Consider the following 19,962-nt stretch of genomic DNA (forward strand, 5'->3'; position numbering starts at 1 on the left):
CGAATGATGCATGAAGAGCATAAAGGCATTATGGAGCATGCAAAGAACGCCGTTGTTAGCGATAACAAGTGCCTACAGGACGGCGTCCACCAACTGTTTCTCAGCGGTGGCAGGCGTACTTCCACTCGATCTGGAGGTCAGGAGAATAACGCTGAAGTGCAGGCTAAGAAAGGGCAAAGTAACAAGAAAAGAATATGAAAACGGTATAGCACGGCTCATCGAAGAATGGCAGGTTGGATATGACGCTACGGACAAAGGCGAATGGACTAAATTTATGATAATGGACCTGGCCAGAAGATGCGAAATCCCTCATGAATTGGACCACTATACCACCCAGTTCTTGACTGGGCACAGTGATTTCAATAGAAAGCTCTACAGTTTCAAGCTACAACCCAATCCCAACTGTCATGCGGTAACGAGGCGGAGACGGTAAGGCACGTACTCCTACTATGTACAAGAACGAAAAGTTCCGGGATAGACTAAAGACGGTGATGACCGAAGAAGGTGCGGCTTGGCCCCCTGATAGTGGAGCCTTTCTACAAACAACGCGAACGTATGAAGCTTTGAGAAAATTCTGTAAAGACAGCTTGAAAAACAGGACGGATAGATAGATCCAACTAATGGGTCAGGATACAGCATCACCAGGAAGTGAAAGGCACAGACTCGGGGTGGCCCGGGTGAGCACACATGGTGTAAGCGACACAATCAGCGGGTCACGCTCGAGCGCGTCCTGACCCGGGCCGTGCTCGCGCGTCAAGGGACGATGAGAAGCTGGTCCCTGTGGTTGGAGCCGAGGATAGAATACAGCTTCAGTATTCCCTGCTTGTCGTAAAAGGCGACTAAAAGGGACTGGCCAGGAGGGGCTAGCGTCTAAGACGCGGGCTCACCGAAACCTTAGGGGACTAGGGTGCTGTGAGGTTTTGACCATAACCTTGCAAAGATCGGGTAGATCACCTCGGTGATGCCTCCGGGAGGCGTGGATCAGGCTACCGAGCTTCTAACTCGGGGGTGCTGCCCGGTAAGGGTCCACTGTGAACCCGCGGTACACGGCCCAAATCTCGGTAGGATCACAGCTGAGGCTTAGCGCCGACGAAGCTCGGTCCGGGCATCTCACCATTGATGTGCTAACCGCACGGGAGCGAAAATGACACTTCGGGATGTGAGGGGGCCCCGCGGCGCCAAGCAAATTGCAACGTGCCCTCACACGGCGATCGCAGTCGCTGGCGGATTGGTTTCGGAGTGGCGGTAGCTGAAGCCACTATGTGGTTAAAAGACCATTGCTGGGGCTAGGGGAAAGCTGCCGAGTGAGATTACTCCTTCGCGCTCACCCAGTCTACCGATGAGGCTATATGCACCGGAGGTTGCCCGTAACCAAAAACGGGAAGCTCGTGGCCCAACCTGGGCAGTGAAAGGTACGTGAATGCCCCAACCAATGGTACGTGCGGATGTTCTCCCGACTTCGGTGGGAAGGCCGTACGTGCGGGGCTTGTGGTCCATCGACGGTACGCGGCCGATAACTCGCCGGGTTACTTCGGCGAGCATCGACCGTGAACCTCCGCGGCTCTTGACTAACGCACAGCGCTAATGGAAGGTCTGCGGTTGTAGCCGCAAGGCACAAAACCCGGGAGTCCTCGTATAGTAGTATTTGGAGATTTCTATTAGCTGGCACCGGTATTATCCACACCGTTGTATGACAGTTTCCATGATATATTAAGAAAATACTGAAGTGCAATTGAAATGATATCGATCAAAACAATTTGGGAAACATTCAAGTTTTATGAGCTAACTGAAATAATAACTCGAAAATACGATAAATAATTTTCACTAATGTTAACACAACTAGCCAGAGGACAGCTGGACGAAAATGACATACAGTGTTTCCAAAGTCTTTTAACACCCCTGGAAATAGTCTTCCAACCACGAGTAATCTACCTTTGGGGGACGAACAAAGAAGTAGACGATATGAATACACGAGTGCTCAGCAGTCAGCACATTAAATAAAGTTAGTCATGTGTCCGAGACTGTACATATATCTACCAAATGGACAGATATTGAATCTGCTAAGAAATCACCGAGGCAAAAGACTATGGGTTTACCGTTGCACATTGTCAAAATGCCAAGCACATGATAATTGTGAATATCTCTACAAAAGATGGCATAGTATTGGAGAGCTAATGCAAAGTAACATAGGTCAAACATTAGGTCATAAAGTAGTAAAGAGAGTTTGAATTAAATTAGATGAAAGTGAAGTTGGATCAATTACAAGACAACACTGTAAAGGAAAATTTACACCAGAAGGTGAATAATCAGACGACTGGGGCAATTGGACACCAATCGATGTAGTAAAATTAAAATTTTAACTAGGAAATGCGGACAATGCGGTTCAATGCAAAATAACAAGAATGCAGTTGCCCATCGTTGTAGCTTTGGCACTAACAGTACACAAAAGCTAGGGCGCAACCCATGAATTTGTAGCATTCCATAAATCACAAAAAACCTGAAATGTTACATGTTATATGTTGGTTGTAGTCGTGTAACGTCTGCACAAGGCTTACGTATTGACTACTTTCCAAAAAAACTACCAAAACCATCTTTCAAGGTACAAAATGCAATGTGTAGACTCAGGTCTTCAAGTTGTGAATTGATTCCGAGGTTTTATGAATTTATACACAAACCATTGTACTGTATATTTCATTAAGAGGCCGTCACACTAGGAAAAAATCGACCGTAAAACATGGTTTTTTGATTCCAATAGTACTCAAGTCTCATTAGTCGTAGAAACATGATTTTTGTACCAAATTAAACGTGAGAAGTTGTACTAAAAACTGTTGGAACAAATTTTTGAAATTTGTTTTCAAACCGATTTTATTTATATTTGAAATTTGTTAAAATTTTTAAATTTTTAAAAAATTATATAAAATCAGCAAATTGAGATATCAAAATACATCGTTTTTAATTAAGTCCCAATCCAGAGGTCGTAGAATCTGTTGTAAAACCTTTTTTCTTGGGTGATGACAATCAACTACCATGCGCACATCAAGGGAAACGATTAGGTAAACTTTTGCTAAATTATACAGCTATTAAATTTGGTAAACTATAATAACTTAATATTTAAATAATATACGGAAAATGTATTACATAATCGCATGCAAGAGTATAAATATTTATATAATACAATATTTTTATATATTTTTTAAAGTCAAAATCCAGAGCTCGTAAAATCTGTTGAGGCACCTTTTTTCTTAGGTGCTGACAATCAACTACCATGCACATCAAGGGAAACAATTAGGTAAATTAAAAATGTTTAATAATTAAAATTAAAATTCTGATTATATAAATTTGAATGTATATGAAAACTCCAACGATTTTTGTATATATTATATCAATTTAAAAAAAAAAAAAAAATTAGAAAAATAAATGATCCGGAAGATAATGCAATTAATTATTGGAATACTGAAGAAAATTTACATAACTTAACAGTGGACGAATCTATACTTAGTATCAAGAAATTAAGTATGCATTTAAAATTTATATTTTGATTGAAGATGAGTCGTAATAAATTTAATTCTTCAACAGGCAATGTGATGTTGATGAAAGTTCGGGAAGACGAATAGTGGATATGCATTACGTTTTTAGTCAAATTAAAAACAGTGTTCATAAGAGGGTCATTTGGTTGTACATTTTTAAATATGACATTTATTTCTGAGAAAAAAACGGGTTTAGATCATCATTTAAGTTTAAATGTGATGTTTGTAATGTTATGTTTATCGACTCAGAAAAGTTGAAACCTGAAGCTTATTTGCCAGTAAATTATTCCGCCGTTAATGGATCAATAGCAGCTGGAATTGGATTTACACAATTGTCCGAATTGTGTGCGATAATCGATATACCTTGTATGTCTTCAACTACTTTTCTGAAAATTCAATAGTTTATTTGCAAAAGAATTCACGAAGTTGCAGAGGAACAAATGAAAATTGCTGGTGAAGATGAACGTCGTTTAGCAATAAAAGCTGGTACATTAGATGTTGATGGAACCCCTATGTGCGCTGTAGTTGCGGATGGACAGTGGTCAAAGCGCAGTTACAAGACTAAATATGATGCATTATCTGGAGTGGTAAAATATATATATATGCTATATTAGTATATTAGTTTTATAAACTGTTTTGAATGACCTTATTTATAATTCTACTTTCTAGGCACAATAATAGGCTATAGATCGAAAAAAATTTTGTTTGTGGGAATTAGAAACCGTTATTGTATAATTTGCCAAAGGGCCAAAAATAAAAAACTATCTCCACTTGACCATACTTGTTTTTTAAATTGGAAAAAGGGTGCAACAAGCATGGAAGCCGATGCCATTGCTGATGGATTTAAACAAAGTTTGGAAATGCATGGACTCCAATATAACAAACTAATAGGTTAGTGTATATAATATATCAGTAACAATATTAATATATCAATATCAATAATGACCCATTCGGCACGATTCCCAACGACTGGCTTTATCAGTAGTAATTATTATAATGACAACGACAAAATCGACAAATAATAAAGAATATATAATTTGTTTATGGGCCCCACACGACTACACGAGCTTGCTCATAAGCCATAACACACGTTATGGGACCCATTATACACACGATAATATTATAATATATTTATTATGTATAATATCTGTATTAAATAGAATAAAATATATATGACTTATAATGATACGATTTATAAAAGAAATAGGAATAATAAAATTAATGACAACTACAATACCATTACATATAGTAATTATATCAACAGTAATATTTTAATTAAAGTGTCAATTATTATAAAAATGCAAGATAAATTAAATAATATTCGTATATATATATATATATATATATATATACATATATATAGTTGCAGCAACCATAGTTGATAAAAATGTATAAAAGATAATAAAATAAAAATAATTATCTTTACCAAGAGATGGAGATTCTAGCGTTTCAAAAAGGCTATCTGAAATCATGCCTTATGGACCTAGACTACTCGTAAAAAAAATAGAATGTCGTAATAATTTATTGCGAAATTATGGTACAACATTAGCAGCTATGACAGCAAACACGAAGTATCCAATTTTGTTAAGAAAACATGTAAAAGCCAATGCATTACGTTTTAGATTTTCAATAACTAAGGCAATTGAATATCGTAATAGTTTACAAGGTCAATCAGATTACGAAAAAGAAGTTGGTAAGTTGAAAAAAAAATTTTTTGTATGAAATTTAATTTTTTAAACAACAAGACTATTGTGTACTACAGAGTATAGAATATAACTTGAATAATATATATTTTTTTATAACTATACTGTAGGATTACGGAAGATATAAGTAATAGTTTTCGTCACATTTTGGTAGCCATGATCGATGTGAGCCTATTTTTTGCAAGGGCACAATACCAAATGAAAAAATATGATTTTAGAAGCTGAAAGATCGGGATTCTTAACTGATATATCTCAAATAATAACTCGTTTAGTCGTCAATGTTGATAGTTTACTTATGAATGTTGACAACAACGTGTGTGAACAATTCAATAGTGTAATTAATAAACATTTAGCGGGTAAATGAATAAATTACTCACAAAGAAATTCATACAATTCACGAGTTGAAGCTGCGGTTATATCATATAATTCAAGTGGACAATTTCTTCTTCGTTTAATGCATACAAATATACAAAATGATATAAGCCCAGGTATACCTACTTTGAAGTATTATTTTTTTTTTAGTAATTTTGATTTTTTTTTTTTATATATACATATACTTCTAGGTATAATAGGAAAGAATTCCTTACATCCAATAAAAAAAAAAAGAAACCAATCTAAAAAACGTATTTTTCCTACAAGTATACAGAAAAGAGTAATGTTGGCCCGGATCAACATTATGGTTTAGCCGAACCATTACCCGAAGAAGATATATTTCAAAAGAAGAGTTACAAAAAATAAAAGACGATTAATCAATTCACTACGATTAGATAGAAACGGGCGCTTGGATATTGAAAAGAAAACTAGAGAACAAGCTAATTCTCAAATTTGGCATGCTGAACGAAGGAATAGACTTACAACATCAAATTTTGGCCGTGTTTGTAAACTACGACCAACTACGTCTTGTAAAATTTCTATTTACGATATATTATATAGGACATTTTTCTCGAAGGCAACTGATTATGGTAAAGCCACCGAACCAGAAGCTATCGTCGCATTGGAAAATATTTTAAAATGCAAAATCCATCCGTGTGGACTTATCATCAATGAACAATTTCCTTACCTAGCCACAACTCCAGGTAAAATGTATTACAGTTACTTATGATATGCATCAATAATTTCAAATAAAATAATAATAATAATAATTTTTTTTGTATATGAATACAGACGGTATTATCAATGACGATTTTTTAGTTGAAATTAAATGCCCGTTCGCAGTCAGAGATACGTTGACATTTTCGGAAGCGATAAACAGTAAAAAAGTAAGAGTAAATATATACTAACTATCTAATCCAGTGGTTTTCAAACTGGGTGCCGCGGTTATTCCATAAATTACAGATTGCATTGAATTGTGATATAAGAAAATAAATTAATAATTAATTCAAAACATTTTGTTCATCTAAAAAAGGTCAGTGTGCCGTGAACATTATTTTAAGTTTCGGTGTACCATGTGGCATTATAATAAAAGTTTGAAAACCACTGATCTAATCAGTACCTATAACTGTTAAATATTAAGTTTAGTGTAGGTAAAAATGTAAAAATTTTTTTCATTCTATTTTACAACAAACATTTTTAGTTATTATTCTGTCGACTCGATGACAATGGAAAAATGCAGCTAAAAGTTGATCATAATTATTATTATCAAGTTCAGGACAAATGCATATTTCCAAACGAAGATTTTGTTATTTCTTCGTTTATTCAAAAATTGGACAGAAGTACAAATAATAAATTATAATGTTTGCTTTTGGAATACAAAAATGGTTGATAAATTAAAACTGTAAGTTTTAAAAATTTTTAATTTTAATATCGAAGATAAGTTTACTCTTATACAACTTAGTAAGTTTGTTACTTTCTTTTAAGCTTTTACATGGGATGTTTACTACCAGAAATAGTGAATCCTCAGAATGGAAAACGATAACAAATAGATGACATAAAAGATCCAGAACACATTTTGGAAAACATAAAAACAAAAAACAAAACTAAAATAAATTTGACACGGTCGTGTCGCACGAATACCGCGATCTCACTCGCTAGACCCCCTTGCCTAGGTATCACCACTCGTTCGATAATCAATCGGGACACCCGAGCGATTAATCGAACCAGTTTCTGAGTCGGCGATGAGCCCCGAAGCTCCCGCGGCGTGGGTGACGACCACCGAGAGCTTCGGCGGCGTTTTTGTCTATCGTTAACCGTTGTTACGATCGATCACCGCCCGCCGCCTTTTCATCGTAAGTCCGTGCGTTTTCCGCGACTGATTGTATATTTGAGTTGTTCTTTTATTAGTCTTAACTATTATCTATATCTTCTATCATATATATATATATATATATATATATATACTTTGTTTTCTATTCTGTCTATCCGTACCTCCGAGGTACACGTTATATATATATACTTGTTATTCGGACGCACAGTGCGCGTACTATTATTATTATTATTATTATTATTATAGTAGTTCGTTTCTGTCGTTATATACATTTGATTTTGTGTCACATAAAATAGCTGCTTACGTAATATTTCGCCAAACCGAAAGTACTAATTTAGCTCGCTGGTTAGGAAAGACCCCGATAAGTGCGACTTGGCCGGCAACGAGTGTCAGCCTTGACGGAAATAGAGAGTAAATCGGTTAGGTTACCGAACGATAGCGTTTATTCGCATCTAATTAACTCATTTTCCCGTCACGCGTACGCGGTACTTTGAGCCGTTCTCGCACAAGTAGACTTTAGGCCGGTGATAACCAGTCGTCTCTACGGGTCGGCTCACGTGATAAGCATAGCGCCAGAATCGCGTCCGCCGTCGTTATCGGGTATCGGTTATCGTACCTAATTTCAGCCGGGTCGTGTGTGTGATAGCCATAGATAATAAAGATATGGATAGGACATATCGGTCTTATCAACGGTATTTAAGGGGTCCAGTTGAGGCCAAACAAGTATACCTATATAGAGTATCAATTATCATTATAAAAACGCCTCAATTGCCTTCCCCTCCAGGCACGCGGCCTCAAATATATTTAACATAGGCGTGGCCTATCCTTATCTTTATTATCTATGGTGATAGCGTCGTTGTTTATATTGTGGTTATCAACAATAACAAAAACACGATGTCTAGCGTTGCGAAAACTATTTTTCAAATGTCGATCGCGGAACTTAAGTCGGAGTGTGAGTTACGCGATATTAACAGCACGGGTGCTAAGAACGATATTCTTATAAGACTCGAACAGTGCATTTTGGATGACGGGTATGACCCACAGACTCTTCAATTGCCTGTTTCGACGACGCACCCGTGCAGTTCGGCAGGTATTCCGCCAAGGACCAACAATCGCCGAACGGGTGTTCCCGACTATTCGGTAGTTGAATCCGGGGACGGATACATTGAAGACGAAGTTCGGAATATTTGTTTTAATAACGACCAGTGTGACAGACTGTCGGGCGCGGCCGATAATTGCGGTTCGAACAATAGTTCGCGGGTAAACTCGCGGCTATCGAATCGTGATGCGCCACCGCTAAACAAACATTTTTCCGACACGACACAACAATTGGTGGACTTAAGTCACCAAGTTGGTAACGCCGGTGCTCACGTTCGGCGGGAAATAGAACTATTTAGTATCGAAAACCGCCTTGAGTCAATCGAAACCGCGCTAGTCGACATTAAGAACTCTGTGAGGAGTCTCAATGCACGACAAGACGCGATCGAAAATCGGCTGAAAAGCCACGGCTGTTGTAGGGCAATCGGGCATACCCGAATTTCGCCAAATCGTGATTCGTCGAATTTAGCCGAACTTAATAGTCTTATAGCGGAGATTGAACACGACTTACGGGGAACGGCTACGGCGCCGCGGCGGTTGTCCGCCGCACAGCCAAGGCCGTCGGTGGCGTTCGCCGACCCCCATGCGCGTGCATATTCATCTCCGTCACCTCCGATATGCGATAGAACGTATGTACGTAGAAGCAACACGACCAATAATGAACCGAATTTTAACGCGAATATGGGCGCCGAATTTAGGGATAGACGCAATTACGGGAATACTGATCACGCGAGCAGCACGCGCGTAGGAGCAGCTTCCCGTTATAGTGATAGACGTTCACCCCAATTTTACGGCATGCCTAATTCGGATAACGTTAATACGGTGCTTTTAAATAACGAAACCCACTACTCGGATCGGTGTACAGGGCAACCGGAGACGTTCGCGAGTACGCGAAATCCGGCCTTTAGTTTTAATTTTAAATTAACTCCACCGCAGTTCGCCGGAAAAAAATACGAGGACCCGAAAAACTTTATCGAGAGTTGCGAGTCGGTATTCTGTAATTCCGGCGTTCCACCATCCGAATGGGTACGATTGATACAAGACCAGTTAAGCGAGTCCGCCGCTACTTGGTATAAAATGGTAAAATCGTTGGGTTTATCGTGGAACGAATTTTTAATCGAATTCGCGGACCGTTGGGACAGCCCGGCTATTCGGTCGCAGTTGATGGCGGAGTTAATGTCCGTGCGTCAGCGACCGGAACAATCCCTAACAGATTTTTGTATTTACAAATATAATTTGGCTAGGCGTATTGAGCTACAACTTCCGGAGGCAGATATCGTGGAAATCGTGGGTAGTCTCGCTCGTGATGAGTTTATCTCACTTGTTCGATTCGCGAACCCGCACACGTTCCGTGACCTTCGACGGGTGGCAAAACAATTGGACGGACCGCGGCGGTCGGTTACCGCCGCGCCGGACCAAACTGCAGCGAAGAGGTCGCAATTGGCAGTAAAACCTTCGGGAGGACCCAAGGACCCCCACCCACCTAAGAAGGGGGTGGTGTGTTATGAGTGCGGGGGGCCGCATTACGCGAACGTTTGCGAAAATCGCGTCGATAAGGCAAAATCGAACGATTTTAATAAGGAAAGAAAATCGGGAAACGACCGTCGGGCCGACCGAAAGACCGACAAGTCGTCCCGAAAGTAAATCCTGGCAGCCCCAAACTCGAAAGAAATGTTTTTCAATTAAGTTCCGCGATTCCGAATAAATCTGACCAAGATAAATCATCGGTAGAAACGCGCAATATTTCAAATAGAAAATCACCCCGAACTTCTATCCCAAACTCGCCGACATTGGTAGTGACTGACCAAGGAACATATACACCATGTAGGGAGAGGAAGGACAAAGGGAGGGAATTTTCAATAGAAATTTGCGATTTTGAAAACATTTCTAGTGTGGACCAGGACATTGCGCCTGTAAACATTTTTCCGTCGGAGGAATACAAGATCGGATCTGATAGTCATTTCACTAACATTATGGCCGATACTGTGCCCGACATAGGGGTTAAAAACTTTTCTATGTACACGCCTACCAACGTCACACCACTTGGAGTGGGTTATCCGGGGGTGAAGATATTGTGTCCTGAGAAATTTTGGGAACAATTGTCCACCGGACCACCAGTTTCCAGTATATTCGGTTCTGATAATAGAAAATTCGCGCCGTCGAAATCTATGAATTCGGATTTAGATACGAAAATGTCTATTAATCAAAATACAACAACCGTTCCACCGAGACATTGTATGGGTGACACACCAACACCCGCGGTTGAATTAGAATTTTCGAGTGGTTACGTGACTGCGTTACTAGACTCTCAGGCTGTAAAGTCTTACGTGAAGCCCTGGGTAGTAGAAAAATATGGCACATACTGTTCAAGGACCACTGCGGTGGTGAGGTTAGCAGACGGTCGCACAACGAATACGAGCGGTGAAGCTTCGTTTGAGACTAAAATTTCGAATTTGGAATTCACTTTTAGAGCGGCCGTACTAAATGATTTGTTCAGTGATGTATTATTAGGTCATGACTTTCTAGTCCAAAATCAAGTATCGTTGGATTATACGACGTTTACGATTTATATGGGCTCTAGACAACGCGCATCCGTGTGCTGGAAAAAAGGCAACCCCCCACCGACCCACCTTCCCGATTAATCCGAAGTACTATTTACGGGTGAACCCGAGTACGTACAGAGAATGAAAACAATACTGACCAAGTATGCAAACGTTTTTAGTGGAAGTATAGGCAGGACTAAATTAATTGAACATGACATTCAACTAAATAATCCGTCGCCTGTGGCACTGCGTCCTTATCCATATCCACCAGAAAAACAACATTATATTAATGACATGGTGCGGGAAATGGAGGAGCAGGGGTTGGTAGAACCGAGTATTTCACCCTGGTCGTCACCAGTGGTACTCGCAAAAAAGAAAGATGGGTCGTTTCGTCTGTGTGTAGATTACAGACGACTGAACGACGCGACTATCTCGGACGCGCAACCAATGGGGAATCTCCATGAAATGGTTCGCGGTATGAAAGGTGCACGTGTATTCACTACGTTAGACCTCAAATCCGGATATTGGCAACTATCCTTAAAACCTGAAGCCCGAAAGTATACCGCTTTCCGAACCCAAAGGGGGTTATTTCAGTTTAGAGTACTTCCATTTGGTCTGAAAAACTCTCCGGCGACTTTCGTACGCCTGATGGGTGAGGTATTGAAGGGGCTGATAGGTGACTTTGTGGAGGTGTATCTAGACGACATCGTTATTTATTCATACGATCTCGAAGAACACCTCATACACATAGAAAAAGTAGTGGAGAGACTACATAGGAGTGGTTTAACTTGTCAGCCGAAAAAGTGTCATTTTAGGCAGACCCAAATTTCATTCTTAGGGCATGTCGTCGATGCGGATGGCATTGACAAACAACCCGAAAAGTTAGAGGCAATCTTAAACCATCCTTTACCCAAAAACGTACGGACGTTACGAAAGTTTTTGGGCGTGTGCAACTGGTATAATCAGTTTGTACACAATTACGCCGACATAATTAATCCCCTAACTAATTTCCTTAAAAAGGGTGTCAGATACTCAGATGGCGTTGGTCTAAAGTGGAGCAGGAATCTTTTGATATCATTAGACAAAAGTTATACGACTCCCCAAAATTAACCCCCCCCCCATGATTTTTCGAAAGCTTTCTGTTTACAAACGGACGCATCGGAGATAGGGGTTGGCGCAATTCTATTCCAACAAGGTAGTGACCTGGAAAGGAAAATTATTGCCTATGCCAGTAAAAAGCTAAGCGAAACGCAACGCTAGTACGCTGCGGTAGAGAGTGAGTGCTTAGGGTTAATTTGGGCGATTGATAAATTTAGACCATTTCTGGAATCTCGTACCTTCGAATTGTATACCGACAACTCGGCGCTGACGTGGCTACACCGGGCGAAAGATAAGAACAGTAAACTAACCCGGTGGGCGCTGCAGTTAGGAACACTAGACTTCGTTATTCGACATGTTCCCGGAGTACAGAATGAGGGTCCCGATATGTTATCTCGATTCCCGACAGACGGTCCTACGTTGGACGAGGACGCGTTGGAGGAAAATTTGGTTGGTTTTCCAACGAGTAACATAGTGGTCGGAAGTAGAGAACCAGAACAGATTTATCATATTCATCCGAACTCGAGTAACTCGAGTCCCATCTCCCTTCAGACATTAATTGATTGGCAGGGTGAGGACCCCAAGATCCAAGGGATTGTGTCCAACTTTACGTCAGATAGTCCGGCGTGTAACACGCGACTAAATCGACTTGAAAAATTCGATAATCTGATTTATGAGGAGGGTCTCCTTAAGAAAAGGAAAGTAGGTAATATTTCGGATAATACGATGAAGTACATGGTGGTGGTACCCGTTGACAAACAGGAGCATATCCTGTGGCGTTATCACGACCACGTCCTGGCGGGACATCCGGGATGGAAAGAGACATATAGGGCGATAACAAATAGGTTTTATTGGAAGTCGGTACGGGAGGCTACCCGGCGCCACGTGGCAGCTTGCCACATATGCGCGTGTACCAAACCATTAAATAACAAAATCGATGTCCCGTTACGTCCTAGAAAACCAACCCAACAATGGGAAGTGGTTAGTGTCGATTTGATGGGACCTTATCCGCTCACAAGTCGGGGTAAGACCAACATCTTAGTAGCCACGGATTGTCACAGCAGGTGGGTCGAAGCGTATCCCTTGGGGGCGGCAACATCCGCCGTGATTACCCAAACCTTGGAAAGGGAGTTGTTCGCGAGAACACGGGTGCTATTAAGCGACAATGGCCCTCAGTTTACCTCGGACGTGTGGACAAAAGCACTCGACCGATGGGGGGTGGAGGGTTGGACTACCCCAGTATACCACCCGAGGGCCAATCCGGTAGAAAGGCGTAATCAGGAGCTGAAAAAGGGCCTTCGGGCACTACTGGTGAACGATAGTCATCGTTCGTGGGACCAGAAACTCTCCGCGGTTCTGTTTACATTGCGCAACCGGAAGAACGACAGGACCGGCGTTTCACCGTCAGTTTCGGTGTTTGGACACGAAACCAAAAGTCCTGGAGATTGGGCACTAATCGTGAAGTCCGATAGTACGCCGCGGGTTCCGGCAACATCGGACATCATCACGGTTGCTGAGAAATCGAAGGAGAACCGGCGAGCGTTTGCCGCCGGGGACCGGGCTTTCGTTAAGGCACACCCACTCTCCAAAGCCGATCAGGGTTTCCACGCGGGGTTTGCCGCGAAGTGGACGGGTCCTGTCACACTTAAAGAAAAACTGGGGAAAGGGGTTTTCTGGACAGATCAAAACCCACCGCGCAAAGTGCACGTCTCCAGTTTGAAACCCGCGTACACGAAGTGATACTCGTTCCGCAATCGGCCAAGTCGTGTGAAAACAAAAGGTGGTATTACGGTAGCTCACCAGAACCTGCGTGGGGGTACCACCATTAACCGCGATTATTGTTTTTTTTTTTTTTGTATGTTTCCATACTATCCCCGTATAGATGTCACGCGAAGGTGAGGAGCAGCTGACGGGCCGGGACAGCCGGTGGCGGCCGAGCCGAGGCCACATGAGGACGAGTCTGGAGGACTTGGTGTGGCAGACCACCTCCCAACTCGACCTCTTGCGGCAGACCAGGGCGACGCTGATCGGGCTGGGTGCAGAGTTCCCTCCGGACTCACCGCAGGGACTATCGATCCAGCCGATCGGCGACGTGGACACGGCGGAGCTACGGGCCGACCCTCGTCTGTGGGCGGCGTACGAGCGCGGGTGGCGCGAGCACGCGAGGGCTGCACCGGCGAGTCCACCGGCACCGACGGACCGTCGGCCCATACCGGGGCCAGTCCGCCACACCCAGCGGACGGTCCGGAAGGCGACCACGGCGCCAACGGCAAAGCCACACCCACGGCCGGCACGCCAACCACCACCGGCACGCGCAGCGCAGGGACCAGCGCTGGCCAGTGCCCTACCACCGGTGCAAAGACGTCCCAGCCAGCAGCAACGCCGGAGGCTGCCGACCGTCCAGCCGCGGCCACAGCCGGCAACTGCCCAACCACGGGCACAGCCGCCAACTGCCCGACCGCGGACACAGCCGCCAACCGTCCGACCACGAACGCAGCCGACGGCTGTTCAACCGCGGGCCCAGCCGCCAAACGTCCCACCACGGACACAGCCACCGCCTCCAGCCCCGATCCCGGAACGGCAGCCGGAAACCCCGGTGGACGCTATTCCCCGGGAGGGGACCCCGAGCGTAGACGAGGATGCTTGTCAGGCCCCCCCTCCAACGGTCGTGTCACACGAACCAATGGAGGTGGGCGGTGACGACATCCTTGTCGATATTGAGGCCCTATACCGGGAATAGTTTTGGCAAGTGGGAAACTGGGCGGTAATCGCCAGTTTCCCCATCGCAACTGTAGGTGCCCGGGGCACCCGATGGCACCACACGGCTCTAGACAAAGGTGTCTATCAGCTTGGGGGGGGGAGAGTTGACACGGTCGTGTCGCACGAATACCGCGATCTCACCCGCTAGACCCCCTTGCCTAGGTATCACCACTCGTTCGATAATCAATCGGGACACCCGAGCGATTAATCGAACCAGTTTCTGAGTCGGCGATGAGCCCCGAAGCTCCCGCGGCGTGGGTGACGACCACCGAGAGCTTCGGCGGCGTTTTTGTCTATCGTTAACCGTTGTTACGATCGATCACCGCCCGCCGCCTTTCCATCGTAAGTCCGTGCGTTTTCCGCGACTGATTGTATATTTGAGTTGTTCTTTTATTAGTCTTAACTATTATCTATATCTTCTATCATATTATATATATATATATATATATATACTTTGTTTCTATTCTGTCTATCCGTACCTCCGAGGTACACGTTATATATATATACTACTTGTTATTCGGACGCACAGTGCGCGTACTATTATTATTATTATTATTATTATAATAGTTCGTTTCTGTCGTTATATACATTTGTGTTGCTTTCTTTCTTTCGCTGTTTTCCTTTGTTTTTCCTATTATTCTTAAATTATAAATTTATTATATTATATTGTGCGTCGTGACAAATTTGAAACTAAATTATAAATAATTTAATATTAGAACCCATGTTTATAGTATACATATTTCTATATATGTATAATATATATATATATTTATATATATATATATACCGTATCCAAATATTTTAATAAATTATTTATTACGAAATATGCATTGCTTAATTATTCACATTATATGCCTATACGTAGGTATTAATTCATTAATAACATATACATTATGCATCATCAGATATAATAAGTATAATACTTTTAATACTATAATAGTTGAAGTTCAATCTGTGAAATTTAAGGTTATTATTTATTACAATAAGTAGTATATTATAATTAATTTATAATTTCAGTCATTCAAACAATTATCTGAATTATCATAAAACATGATTATACGACATCGTTAATTTGTAATATCATAAATTGGAACATTTATTATAATTAACATTAATTGTAATTGCATTATCATACCTCAATTATCATGATACAATAACATTAAACAAGTCTAATCTAAAATTTAGAAAAAAATTAGCCTATATTATAGATATTTAAAAAAGCGATACAGTGTTCAGTCACAGTCTCGAGATCAGTTTCAGTTACAGTGTGTAAGTGTTTCCAGTCACCATCAATGCGAGACTCCAGACAAATTTTTATTTTCTAAATACAGTTTTTTTTTAAAGTCAGTGTTCTTTTAAATTATATAATTATATATATACATATACATTATACATTATGCATATCATCAACACTCAGAACAAACGCTACATCATTTTTAAGTACCCATTTATAACTACGTAGAAATATATTTTTTTTAATTTTAAATTTTAGCTCATTGATAAATCTTGTATACGATGAAAAATGATTCTGAACGGAGATAATTAGGTATTAACTTTCGATTATAATATTTGGACGAGTCTTACAAACGGAATGATATTACGAAATTTCGACCAAATTTAAAAAATAATGATTCCCTATTTGACCAAAACAAACATTTTTGTAAAATTATGGCAATTACCTATATAGATACTTTTAATACTTTTGAAAAATTATTAAAAGTATAAGTTGCATAAAATATTGTAAAATAAAATATAGAAAATTATTTAAAATTTAAAACTATCTATATCAACATTATTAGATTCTGAACGGAGTGAAGAATGTATTGATTTTGCAATGATGTATGTTTTTTTTTGTTTTTTTTAGATTCTGAACGAAGTGATGAATGTATTGATTTTACAATGATGTGTGTTTTTTTTTTTTTTTTTTTGTGTCTGTGTACAGCATAACTAGTCGAAATAATGCTCCAATTTCAAACAATGGGGTGGGTTTCCGATGTAAAAGTGATATCCTTGGTGCATTATACAGGTAAAAAGTTAACATTTTCCCAACATTTTCAAAAAAATCGAGAAAAACAAAAAAAATGACGGAAAAACGGCAATTTTTACGCAAAACCAGTTTTCGACCAAATCGATTTTTTTATGGTTGTAATTCAAAAACTAATCACTGAAAATACTTGAAATTTTCACAAAATGTTAATGTCAGTGGTATCTGTATATAGTTAAATTTTCAAAAAATTTTGACTTTTTTGAGTTATTTATAGACAACTGAAATTTTCGATTTTTTGAGAAATTTTTTTTAAAGTGTCGATAAAAAATTTTTGGATGACCAAAATGTTTTGAAAATTTAACAAGGTTCCTTATGAGTTGTTTTTATTAAAGCTAAAAAAATTAAAAATCGTTGGACACAATTTTATTTTATAAGCGTTTATAGTTCAAATTTTTACGAAATCTTTTGAAGTTGAAAAATCATAAAATTTTTTTCTTTTATATTTAAGTTTTGAAAATTTGGTACAAGGTTCTCCATAAATTTTTCTTCAAATATCTGTAAAAAAAACTCTACCGGATTCAGACAAAAAATTTTTATGAGTGTTTGAAATTTAAATTTTTACAAAACCGCGCTAAATAACGGTTTAGCCTCAAACGATTTTTGATATTTGTTATAATTCAAAAAGTATAAGTCGTAGATACTTGAAAATTTTACCAGTTATTTAGATTGGCATTTTATTTACTTGAATTTATTTTCAAAATATTTTGATTTTTTTTGAGCTATTTATTGAAAACTGAAATTTTCAATTTTTCTGAAAATTTTTTTTTGAAGGGTCGATAAAATTTTTTTGGCCCTATCAAAATACTTGAAAATTTTATACAAAGTTATATGTTATTCTTATAGTGATTAAACAATTATAAGAATACATAGACACAATTTTTATTTATTAGCATTTTAAGTTAAAAAAATTAAAAATTCGTCAAAATCATTATTATTAGCAAATTATTTTGTAGGTATAATTCATAAAAATGTTTGTACAAGTAGCTAAGAGTAGAAAATTTAATACAAGGTTTTTCATAAGTTTAGCTTACAATAATTATAAAAGAACTTAAATTTTGGTGTATTCAGGCCATAATTAATTTTGGTCAAAAACGGGTATGCCCCATTTTATGAGAAACCTTATTTTAAATTTTCAAATTTTAGGTATTAATTCTCAAATGAAAATACTAATGTAAACATCTGATACAAGTTTCAAGTTTTTACAATGAATTATTTTTGAATAAACATAAAAATCGTATATGTTGTACCTACCTACTTGCATTTTTATTATTTATTATTTACTATATTATTTTTTACCGATCAGATTAAGGTTAGGTTAGATCAAATTAAAACCTAATAGAATAAGAATTTATGCAATAAAACAAATTTTTTCAATGATAAAAATAGTTTTAATTGCTGTTATGAGTGCGTTAAATCGTATTTTTATACACATTTTTCTTGTTTTTTAGAGCATTTAAATCCGTTCTCTTATTTTTTAAAGCACAATATTTAAATTAAGTGTTTAATTTAAATTGTACCTATATATAATATTTATATTTTATTTCATAATAGAAATTACAACCAGTCAACACTCAACATGAATATCAAAGAAGTTCTTTTTGTTATTATTACAACCATACATTTCACTTTTGGATTCATTGCTTACGATTGCGGAGGTCCTAACCTAAATATAACTTCCTTTGACAGTCTAGAAGTAGACAACTGTGATCTTCCAATACCTTCGAAAACAGAACGGGTAACAAGAATACAACTATTGCAAAGGGTTGAAACATATCCAGTTAATTTCAAATCATGCCTGATCACTGTTGATTATTTAATAACAAGGTGTTCGGCGTTTGAAGACGCACAAGTTGTAGAGGGAGGGTATTTTTCCGACATAATAGAGTTAGGTAGTGCCAGTGGCGGATTAACCTTCTCGGCGCCCATAGGCACGCTCAGCGTTTACCACCCCCCCTTTTTAATACTATCCAAAAATCGTAATTTGAATACGCTGACACGAATAGTGATATAGCCATCCCATGAGTAAGAAATGGTTCAAAGGTACTATATGGTTGAATAATTATTAATTTACACTTTAGTTCAAATATTATATTACATAATATAAATCTTACAAGTTGCAATCGATAATTAGGTATATATAGAGTACGAATGGTTTAATGTAGTTCTTTCCGGGCTTTTAATTGGGAAAAATCATTTATCAAGTCTTCAAAGTCTAATTCATTTGTGATGCGGTTCTCAATGCACAGTATGGACAAAGCGTTAAGTTTTTCTTCCAATAAGTTGGCTCGTAAATACATTTTTATTCTTTTTAGCGCGGAAAATGATCTTTCAGCGGTGCAGTTGGATACTGCCATGGAAAGAAACATTCTAAGAGCTATGAAAATATTCGGAAATGTTTGCTCTAGTTTTTGTTCAATAAACTGTTCGAAGTTGGAAATTTCATACTCTTTGAAATGCAGTACCTCAGTTAGAAAATTGTCATCCAAATCATCTTTATACAGCATCTGTAAATGTTCCGCTTTCTTCAAAATTATATCCGCATCAAAATTGTTCAAATGCTGTAAAATCGAATCTTATTCTTCAGCCACTTCAGTATAAGCCAGTTGCCTTTTCTTCAGTTCAACTTGAATGCAATCCAGTATTGGGTAATATACATTTATACGTAAGTTATCTTTTCCGTTTTGCGGTTTCGTTTCATTCTTTCGTGTTCACCGGGTACAAAGTGACCTAGTTTTGGCCCGCTTCATATCAATTTTATACTCTTCCGAAATTGATTGTCTGGCTTTGTTTATGAATTCTTCAAACATCACTTCATTTCGTAATTGAATGACAAAATCTGTTAAGGATCTATAAAGGTGGACAACGGTTTCTAAATGTATTTTTATATCGATTGTAACGATTTACTTGTCGCATTAAAACGTTCTAATAACGTGTTCCAAAAAATTGTCATAAAAACAAATTCGAAATTATTTATTTGATCTAT

At 39.1% G+C, this 19,962-nt stretch overlaps 1 protein-coding gene and 1 pseudogene across 1 annotated transcript; both read left to right on the forward strand.

The window, feature by feature from the left end:
- Nucleotides 1-449: 449 nt before the first annotated feature.
- On the forward strand, nucleotides 450-4,572 carry LOC126554961 (uncharacterized; annotated as a pseudogene).
- Nucleotides 4,573-14,054: 9,482 nt separating this feature from the next.
- LOC126554962 (uncharacterized) lies at nucleotides 14,055-14,912 on the forward strand. The gene has a single exon (XM_050209945.1). The coding sequence runs from the start codon at nucleotides 14,055-14,057 to the stop codon at nucleotides 14,910-14,912; it is 858 nt and encodes a 285-aa protein (XP_050065902.1).
- Nucleotides 14,913-19,962: the final 5,050 nt, after the last annotated feature.

Source organism: Aphis gossypii, unplaced genomic scaffold (assembly GCF_020184175.1).
Source record: "Aphis gossypii isolate Hap1 unplaced genomic scaffold, ASM2018417v2 Contig00663, whole genome shotgun sequence".
In the NCBI taxonomy this organism is placed as follows: Eukaryota; Metazoa; Arthropoda; class Insecta; order Hemiptera; family Aphididae; genus Aphis; species Aphis gossypii.

Excerpts from the sequence above, each read along its gene's own strand:
- LOC126554962 (XM_050209945.1), top strand. The coding sequence starts at position 14,055 with ATGTCACGCGAAGGTGAGGAGCAGCTGACGGGCCGGGACAGCCGGTGG.